This window comes from Varanus komodoensis, unplaced genomic scaffold (genome assembly GCF_004798865.1).
Source record: "Varanus komodoensis strain SLA01 unplaced genomic scaffold, ASM479886v1 scaffold128, whole genome shotgun sequence".
NCBI lineage: Eukaryota > Metazoa > Chordata > Lepidosauria > Squamata > Varanidae > Varanus > Varanus komodoensis.
Window position 1 is genome coordinate 72,115 of NW_025335368.1, and position 10,685 is coordinate 82,799.

General features: G+C 46.4%; 1 protein-coding gene across 1 annotated transcript; it reads right to left on the reverse strand.

Moving 5' to 3' along the window:
• Positions 1 to 96: 96 nt before the first annotated feature.
• On the reverse strand, positions 97 to 10,272 carry LOC123019522 (flocculation protein FLO11-like). The gene is made up of 3 exons (XM_044422447.1): positions 3,768 to 10,272; positions 1,181 to 1,257; positions 97 to 147 (listed from the first exon to the last, which is right to left on the reverse strand). The coding sequence occupies exons 1-3, from the start codon at positions 10,270 to 10,272 to the stop codon at positions 97 to 99; spliced, it is 6,633 nt and encodes a 2,210-aa protein (XP_044278382.1).
• Positions 10,273 to 10,685: the final 413 nt, after the last annotated feature.

Below are 10,685 nucleotides of genomic sequence, written 5' to 3' on the forward strand. Positions count from 1 at the left end.
CCAAAGTCACCTCTCAGGCTATCTAAAGCTCACAGTAGCTCTGAAGCTTGGCGATACCTTCATTCCACAAGGGATGTGACAGGAGAATACATTCAGTTATGAGGTTGCAAAGCAGGCCACGATGAAGAACATGAAACTATAGATGACCTAGGAGAGGCAGAGCGAGAATGAGAATCAGTGCTGTGTTCTGTGTGAGCCGTAAGCCAGGCAGCATCAGTCTCAAATCCTGCCACCAAAACCCTTCCTCCTGTTTTAAGCTCCTGCACGCCACTTCAACTGACAACATTCCTTCTCGTCATGGGGTGTAAGAAGAGGTAGCATCCAGGAGCACACATATTCCACAAACCTGAGACTGGACCACACAAGCACAAAACCTAATATCTGGCCCAGTATTTGGTACGCTAAGGATATTAGCCCTCAGTAAGGAAAAAAATATTCCAGTCCCCTTGAGCAAAGGATGAGCAACTTGTGGCGCTCCAGATATTTTAGCCCACAACTCCTCATCCCTCACAATTTGCCAACAACATAGAGCTGATGTGAGTTGTAACCCAAGCCATATGGAGCATCACAAGTTGAAAACTCCTGCTTTAGTGTTACTCAGTAGACCTCACCATCCATTCACACTGTCTTCAAAGATATCTTATTTTGCTCCCTGCATAGCATTCACGCCCCGCTGGCAGGCTCCAGGCTGGGCCCTCGGCATGTCCCCTCGGCAGTGTGTGGGGCTCCTGGTACAGCCTCTTGTCCTCCTGCCCTCTGTCCTATTAAGCAGACACGGGAGGACTTTCTGCACGCAGCTGGGAAGGAGCGGAGATGCCGGTGGTCTCGCCAGAGGGAGGTAAAGCAGCAAGGGGCAGCTGAGGAGGTGGCGAGGCAGCAGTGCGCTGAAAGGCCCTTAGAATAAGGCCCACATGGCACTTCCCACACACCACAACAATCCTAGTCCACACCTGCCCGCTGCAAAAAAATCCTCTGCTCAAGTCCAGCCAAGAGAGGAAGGAAATGTTTTTCATTTGGCTCATGCAACTCCTCTGCATAAACCTCCATTATGTAAGGATATGAGAGCTTACAGTCCATCATGATCCTTGCGGAATGCCTGCCCAGGGGCTGCATAAACCACCCAGAATGCTTTGGGGCAGTGTGGACGTGTACTCAATGGAGCAAAACAGCATGTCCTTACCATGCCAAGTGCCGCAGCCAGGACAAGGGTGACCACAATGCCGATGAGCACGACGGACCAGTAGGGCAGCAGGCTCCCTGCAGAGGCAAGAGGAGAAAGGATGAGCTGGGACATCTCGACTGGCTTGTCCGGGTTTCATTCGGAGCTGAATCGGAGCTTGCCCTGTGTGGCTGTGGAAATGGTCCTCAGGGCCTTAGCCCAGGCTTTGATGGCACGAACAAAGCAAGAGCCTGTGGGGTGGCTGGACTGTTGGACTGGGGACCTGGGAGATGTGGGTTCTTGTCCCAACTCAGCCCTGAAGCTCCCTGGGTGACTTTGGGCCACTCACTCACTCCCAGCCCAACCTGCCTCACAGGGGTATTGTGGGGATACGATGGAACTATGTAAGCCTCTGGGGGTTAATTGCAAGAAGAAAAAAGATGGATATAAAAGTAGTAACAGTAATAAAAATTTTCTGGGCATGTGCAGAGTCCCTTTCAGATCACGAATAAATCAGGCACTGGACTGTATATCAACATTTATTATTGTCTTGGGCAACCAGTCTTATTCAGGACTGTGTTGTGGTACTGATCTAGCCAACCCATGGCCTGCTGACTGGGCCACCACCATTCAGCACAGACCTCATGTGCCCTGCAGATATCAGGGGCTTCAAACAGATCAACATTAAAATCATTTCAGCATCTCAGAACAGTACGATACCATTTCCCTTTTGCTATCCTCCCTTCCATCACACACTGGGTTGATGGAGATCGTCTCCTGACCTCCTGAGTCTCATACACAAACTCTACTCTGAAGAATGGTCAGGAAAGAAGAACTCACAGCTTTTGTGTCTTGGCCTTTACGGAGCATAAGAAAATAAGAAAAGCTGTGCTGGATCAGACCAACGGTGCATCCAGTTCACACGGTGGCAAACCAGCTGTGCACAGGATCCTTCAAGCAGGATGGGCACAAGACTTCCACCTGTGAAGCTCCTCGGTACCTGGGATAGAGGCACGCTGCCTCTGCTAAAGGAGGAAGCACATCGCCGGCAAGACTAGTAGCCACCGATAGGCTCCTCCTCCGTGAATTTGCCCAATTCCCTTTAAAAGCCATCCAAATTGGTGGACATCTTCTTCCTCCTCTGGCAGAAAATTCCATAGTTTAATTATGTGCTGTGTGAAAAAGTACTTCCTTTTATCTGTCTCAAATCTGCCACCAATCAGCTTCATGGGATGACCCAGGTTCTAGTATACTGTCTCCCTCTTCATTTTCTCCACGCCATGCATAATTTTAAACACCCCTCTATCATCTTTCCCCCTACTTACCTTTTTTCGAAGCTGAACAGTCCCAGCTGTTGGAGTTGTTCCCCATGGCAGAGTGCTCCAGCCCCCTGATTATTTTTGTTGCCCTTCTCTCTACTTTTTCCAACTTAGTAATGTCCTTTTTCAGGCAAGGCAACCAGAACTGTACACAATATATGAACTGTGGGTGCACCAAGGCTTTGTATCAGGGGAGTAAGATCTTGGCAGTTCTAGTTTCAATTCCATTCCTAATTATGCCTAATTATGACTTCGCCTTTTTCACAGCAGCTGAGCACTGGACCAGCATTTTCATCAAGTTGTCCACCACTGCCCCAAGATCCCTTTCTTGCTTAACCACTGCCAGCTCAGATCCCATCAGCCTTTACTTGAAGCTGGGAGTTTTTTGTCTCAAAAGGCATTACCTTCACGCTTGCTAACATTGAACAGCATCTGCCATTTTGTACCCATTCTCCCAGTTTGGAGAGATCCCTTTGGAGCTCCTTACAGTCCCTTTTGGTTGTAACCACCCTGAATAGTCTGGCCATTTCACTGCTTATTCTTAATTCTAGATCATTTATGAATAGGTTGAAAAGCATCGGTCCTAACACAGAACTCCATGGGACCCCACTGGTTACATCCCTCCACTTGGAGAAGTTACCATTTATTCCTACTTTCTGCCTTCTGATCTTTAACCAGTTATGGCTGTATAAGATGATCTCCCCTTCTTTATTCCAAGACAGCTCAGCTTGCTTTTTAGGGAGACCTGCCTTCCATCCTAAGAACCAAGGCTGGAATGGTTCTTGCAATGGTTGCCCCAGTCATGCAGGAGTATCCTGAAGATCACTGGGCTCCTGGGAACCATATTTCAGGCAGGCTTCTTCAGGGCTCTGGCAAGGGATGGGAAATCAGCAGGAGAGCAGTCAGCATCATATATCCTAGACTGTTTACCGTATATCCCCTAGAGGAGCCACGGGCAGAATTCAGTCTTCTGGGACTGACTTTGTTTTATTGCTTTTATGTGAACTTAGTAGTCCATCAACCAAAGTCATATGCAAAATGGGGTGAAGCTAAATACAAAAATGAAATGGTGGTTCAGAAAGTGGGAATGTGAGCCCTACACTGCGATGCCTGCAAAGACAAGTGCAAATCTATATCTAATTGGGACAAATCTATCGGCCTAATTTACAGTGTGGGAAACTGGAAACTTCAGTGATCTACTTGTAGATCCCAATCTATCTTCTGCCCAACCCTGACCTACAGAACTTACTCAAGGAACAATGAAATACAGAAGTCAGTTCTTGCTTTACCTGATTTGATGGCAGTGTTTTTTCCCTGGAAAGCTGAGATAATCCCCATGGGAGTAGCCATGGACATCTTTTCTGAAGTAGGTTCTTTACAGGTATTTTCTTTATGTCTGGCTGGAACAACCTGTTTATGGCTAGTGATAGCTTCTACAGAGGAAGCGGTAGGAAACACCTCAGGGTGTGCTTCAGGCATGGGCAGTGTGTGGGACTTTCTAGGAATTGTGGCTGATATTCCTCTGTGAGTAATTGTCACTGTTTCATACACAGCAGCTGGAAGCGCTGCAGTGGGGGCTTCAGTGGTATTTCCAGGTTGGGCAACAAGAGCGTCTTCTCTTGGAGCATCAGAAAGTGACTCTTCTGGAGCACTCCAGGTGCATTCAAGAGCATCTTTTGTGTTGCCAGTGGTCACACTAGAGGCAGCAGCAAGTTTTCCTTCAGGGGTGATGGCAACAGGCTCATCTGGACTTATGGGCAACCTGGGTGCCATAGTCTTTGCAAAAGTAGCAATATTTGTCTCTCCAAGGGTTGCTGCCGAGGATTTCCCAGAGCTAGTAGCAGTGACCTGATCTGTGGACATGGGGGCATCTGTGCTGCTATCTGCTTCCTTTCCTGATAAGGCAGCATTTGTCTCCTCTGGAGCGATGATGGAGGCACCTCCTAGGACAAATTTAATCTCCTCAGGACTGCTAGCCGTGTTCTCTGTAACAGCTGTTTCTTTGGATTTGGCACTAGGCTGCTTTGCAGTATTGCCAATAAGTGTTCCTTCCACAGTAGTGGAGTTGTCATTGGGCATTCCACAGATGGTGACAGCATCATCAGGGACAGTGCTGCTGCTTCCGAAGACAGTGGTGGTATCTTCAAGAACTTCAGAGATTGCATTTTCAGGTGCACACACAATGTTTTTTGGGGAGCTTAAGTGTCCAAAAGCATGGTTAGCAGCACCATCTGCAAATATGAGGGTCTCTTGAGGAAGAATACTAGCTCCAGGATAGGATGTTTCACTATGGATACCCATAGTGGTGACATCCCCAGAAGTATCAGTTTTACTGTTGCTGCAAGGTGTAAATATGAAATTCCCAGAGGAAGAGGTACTACTAATACAGGTGATCGTGGAAGTGATTCCTTCAGCCTCCGTAATTTTTATGGAGGAAACATTTCCAGATGTGCTTATTTGTGCGATAGAAAAAGTAGCTCCATGAGTGGATGTTTCAGTAGGATCAATGGTGACCTCAGAGGTGGAACCAATGGCAGATGTAGATATGGAGGCCTCTTGAAAGCTGATGGTTTCATGAACAAAGGTCGGTCTAGGGGAAGTCATAATTCCAGATAAAGTAACTCCTCCAAGCATAGTTGTGGCTTCTGAGGTGGAATATTTTCCATGTCTGTTAGCACTAAACATGGGGGAATTACTGATGTCAATTGTGGTTGTCCTAATGTTGGTGTCTTCAGAAGCAGAGGTGGCACCAGGGGCTGGAAACTCCTCAAGAGGAGAAGGAGCCTGAGCAATACCAAGGATGGTCCCAATAGTGGACGCCTCTTCCAGACAGCCTTCAGAGTAGGAGCCAGATGTTACACTAGAGACAGTATGGTTCATCTCTCTTGAGTAAGTGAAAGTTCCAAGAAAGGAGTCTTCTGAAGGGATGGTACTGAAACTTAGATCTTTTGATTTCTCTAGAGATTTCATCTCACTATGGCAAATGGCAGTTTCATCACCTACAGGTGCCAATAAAATATCTTCTTTAACTGCTGTGGGCCCAGGAGTGGAGCTGGCAGCTTCTCTAATATTCACTTCAGACATGAAGTCCACTTCTCTGTTTGGTGTCTCTGCAACAGAAACAGCTACCCCAAATGTAGAGAGCTCATTCTGTTCTCCAGCCTCTTCAAGAATAGCTGTGGTGATCTGTGCAAAGGTAACAGTTCCTTCAGGGGCACAAAGGTCTTCGGAAACAGAAACAATCCCTACAGGGGCAGAGACCCAGTTTTCACTATGGGTCATCAGGATATCATTTCTAGTATTTGCTATTTCAGCAGTATCTTCATTAATGGTAGCTTTGGAGAATTCACTGCCAAAGGTGCCTCTGTTGGCCAAATTAGCCACAGGCATGTGTGTAGATTCAAATGTTGCTGTCTTTTCACAAGGTCTTGTGTGATTAGGAGTAGAAGCTTCATACATGGTGCTGCTGATGTCTTCATGAATGCAAGTGGAGGCCTTTTGAAGTATAACTCTTTTTTCTTGGCTGGCGTTGTCTTTGAGTGTGTTGATTCCATCTCCACAGGCAGTAACTGCAGGACTGTGGATGTCTCCAAGAGCAGTGGTCATTTCTGTACCTCTCACAGCACTGATGTCAGCGGTATTACCTCTGAGTGTTGCCACAGGGCTATTTCCAGGGGTCATGTTGACGGTGATTATAGATTCAGGATTAGGAAGGCCATTGATGCTGTCATCAGTAGCTTCATGAACGGTGGGGGCATCTTCAGAGGTTTTAGCATCGAATGGCTGTCTAGATTCATTGGTACTTCTCCCTGAAGGAACAGCATGAACAATGGTGATGTTGTTGATCTTGCTGAAGTCTGCAGAGGTGCTAGTCCTAGGTACAATGGGGTCTCCAGACTCAATAGACAGATCAGTTTCTTCAACAAACTGGGAGTTTGCAGAATTTCCAGAAGCAGCAATCACACTGATAGAACTTCCAAAGGTCTGTCCTGGTGGCACTGTCTCTCCAAGGACAAGGGCCAAGGTGATTGTGTTCAATGGAACATTAACAGCAGCATTTAGATCTCCAGGGCCAACACAGGGGTTGGTGATGTTAGTGATATTTTCAGAAATACTGGAGAAAGTGATGTCGCTGGTGACTGTACCATCTGGGATATTAGCCATAGTGTAATCTTGTGCCTCAGATGGGGTTATGGAAGTGCAATTTTCTTCAGTAGCAAGGAAGAAATTACCAGGGACTATAGCAGGAGACTCACTAATTGTGGTCTGATCCTGAATACTGTTGGCCACACAGGTAACTGTGGAGTTACTCCTAGAAGTTAAAACCTCTCCAGATCTAGTAGCAGTCTCAAACACAGAAGCAGCATTATGAGGGATGGAACTAGTATCACTCAGAGTATTGATGGTACTAGAAGCAGCAGGTGTTGTTGTAGTGATTGTAGTTTTGTAGTAATCAGAAGAGTAATGACTGAGATTCTCTTCTGGAATGTTAGCTACAGGATCAGAAGTATCTTCAAGGATGTGAGTTTCTGAAGAGGTTCTTGTCCCAAAAGCAGGAGCTTCGCTGTGGGTTCTCATGTCTTCAAAGCTAGTGGTTAAAATATTTTCTGAGGTGACCCTTTTGCCCAGGTTTGGGAGGTCTTGAAGGGTGCTGGCATATTTATCTCTAGAAACAGTAGTAACATCTCCAGGGAAAGCTTGAGTGCCCGTGTCAGTATCTGTAAGGGCAGTAACGGTGGATATGGCTGTTGTGGCAGTAGAAGTGATGGTGAAAGTGTCTTCCAAAAGGCTGAAAGTTTGGGGAGTATCTTCCAAGGCATTGGCTGCAACAGATTCTCTAGGTTTGTTGGTTGGAGAGACGTTGGGGCTTACTGATGCTGCACTAATGATAGTGTCTGCAACAGCAAATGAATGAATACCTCTGGTATTATTGATGCCGCTGGCATCTTCAGAGGCAGGAGTAGCTTCTGATATCATCAAAGTTCCTGATGTGGCATTGGATTCTGTTGTTGCAGAGCTGCATAAAGGTGCAGTATCCCCATAGCTGGCAACATTTTTGTTTCCTATTGCCATGGGAGCACCACTCCAAGTGCTGCACTCTCCAGAAGGGCTGGGAGTATTTTCTGTCAGAGGCCTCTCAGTTAGCACAGCAGCTTCAGCAGTGGTACATTCATTGCTGGTTGTGTTACTTTGGTTGGAGTCCTGTTTAAGGGTGACAGGGATCTCACTGTGCAGAGAGGCAAATGTCTCCTCAAGCGCTGCACCATCTGGAACACTGGTGGTGCAATCAAAGGCAGTGGTGATACCTCCTGGGCTGGTGGTGGCTTCTTGGCTACCAGTTCCTACTGAGAATGAATGGTTAAGAGTGGGTATTTGCCCAAGGATTGAGGAGCCTCCACTCTGTACAGCACTAATTCCCTCTGCACAGTACAGCTCCTCAGATGTATCATTGCAGATGGCTCCACTGTTAGTTATGTTGATAAATACAGAGCTGGTTGTGTTGGTGGTGACTTCTGCCACAGCATCTGTATTGACTTCTCTTAAAAGCAAAGAAACATTAGAAGCAGGGCCATTGGTTGGGGTGGCAGCCCCAGGAACGACTGTGATGATACCTGAAGGAATTTTGCTGTCACCAGCAGTAGTAGAAGCAGTCAAATTTGCGTCCAGTACTGTGTCATGGGTGAATGCAATGTAAGGACTGACAGATTCAGCAAGACTGTCTTCCTGGGTGGTGGTGGATTCAAGGACAGCTGTCTCTCTGGCAAAAGTGAATGACCCAGGTATGACATCATCTGATAAACTAGGGCTCAGCTCTGCGGTCATTATTTCATTCAGGAGTGTATTCCTTCCATGGCTGGTGCCGGCTTGAATTCTCATAGTCACAGCTGAGGTGGCAGACCCAGTAGGCATGTGACTTCCTTTATTGGTGCTCATTTTTCCTAAAGTTGTGGTCACAGTATTGGCAGTGACTCCATATGCAGAAGTCCTAGTATTCCTAGCATAGTTTGAACTGGTGACAATTTCCGACAAGTTGGTAGAAATACTGATATTGCTATCTGTGGTATCTCCAGACATGAAGTTAGTAGTGCTCCTCTCACCAACAGCAGCCTCTGTAGAGATGGCAGTAAAATGCTCTTCAGTAGCAGAAATGGTGCCATTTCCAGAAGCAATGTTCTTCTCATCTTCTCCTGTTGAGAGAGTGGTCTCTCTAGGGGTTAAGGAGTTGATAATAGTATTCTCAAAAGCAGAAGTGGTAACTGATGTGGTTACATCCTTCTCAGAGTTTATTGTACATATCTCTGGAGATTCTATGGATCTGGTGGCATCCTTATAAGTTGTTCTAGCAACAATGTCTTCCATTGTTGTACCACCTGTGTTCTGAGGAGCAGGTTCCCCTAAAGCAGCAGAGTTACCATTTTCAAAGATGATGGCTGCATTTCTAGTGGGAGCCTCTTTAGCAGCTTCAGTGACAGCAATAATTGTAGGAATCGTGTGGAGAACATTACTGGTGACAGTGTCAAAAGCTATAGTGGTCTCAGCAGGAATGATTTCTGAGGACCTTCCAAGTTCTACTTTGGAAGCAGTGGTGATCATGAAATATTCAGGAACATTCAAGATGCTATCTTGGGTTATAGCAAAGGTTCCCCTAGAGGCAGAGGTGGCAGTACCACCATCAAAAAGAGACTGGTTGATCTCTCTGTATGTTGTGCCTATATCATTCCCAGAGACTGCCTTGTTACCAGAGCCATCAACAGTAGTATTGTGTCCAAGGGTAGTGTTCTTGTCAGAGGTAGTACTAATCACTTCTATGGTGGATTCATAATCAGCAAAGACAATTTCATCTATGTTTGCAATAGCGGTGATATCTCCAGAGGTCTTTTTGAGTGTAGTGTTCAGGATCTCTGTGGAGATGTTGTTGCTGCCAACCAAATCGAACTGAGAGTGATTGCTGAGAATGACATTTCCGGGAGGAGTGGCAGAGGTGTCTTCCCTCACAGCATTATCTCCAGAACCTGTGATAGCAACATATCCAGGGGCACTAGCGTTCTCAAGAGAGTGAATGGAACTAGGGGCAAGAGTGGAGTTTTCAAAATCAGAGGTGGCTTTCTCCCCAGGGATGACAGTCTTTCCAATACTTTCAGAAGGAAATACAGCAGTAGCTTTTCCAGAAAGACTGAATTTGCTGCCTTCATCTGCAGCCATATTTCTAGAAGCTTTGTAGAAAGCATCACCTGCGATGGTGGTGGTGGTAATGGTAGAAGTGATTCTATTTCCAAGAGCAGTAATAGTCTCTTCAGCTGTGGACACAGGATGGCCATCGGGGCTTGTGTCAGTAAGATATTCCTTCTTAGCCTCATCTCCAAAAGAATTAGCATTTTTAGGACTATTCAACGTGGTGTCTTTAGAGACAGTAGAGGCCTCCCAAAAGGAGAAAAGTGCATTTCTAGAACTTGACTTAGAAGTGCTGGAGTGCTTATTTCCAAAATTGTCAATATCTTCAGGTTTATCTGTGGTGGCCATTTCTCCCACTGTGGTGACCCCAAGGGGGGTGCTACTGTGGTTCTGGGGAATGGTGCTTGGGCTGGGATGGTGCAGAGGGGCATTTTCGGGTGCCATGTCAACTGTGGATTCAGAGGCAACCGAGTCTTCATTGCGAGCAGCTGCGCTAAGTGGCACACCAATTCCGGAGTCTGTCACACCATCAGGCACAGCATGTGTGCCCATTGTACTGATCTCAGCCCTGTCCTCTTCATGAGCTGCAGTGCTCTTCTCCTGGCTGCTGGCTAGCTGCATATTGACAGTTTCTCCTATTTTGTGTGGGTCCATTTTCTAATCTTCCATAATAAGTTGAATGACAACAAAATCTGTGAGAGCACACACACAGAGACAGACAGACATCCAACATGACATGTTAGTATTTTCAGTTTTCTGCAGCTTTCATTCCTTATCAGCAATACACACAGTTGGGCCCAGACAGTTGTTCCCTTTACCCAGCATTTTCCTGCCAACAGTGCTTAAGTCATCAGCCCAGCAAGCTTTTACTGATTTGCCCAAAGAAGTTCATGAACAGGCAGTGGGAAGGTGGTAAATTTTGATGTACCCATGTCCTGAAAGCGCCCAAAATGCACTCAGTCAATCCAGTTCTGGTAGTTCTCACCTCCACCAGAAGCAGGCCTCTTGAAAAGTTAAAGGGTATCAGCTGTCCA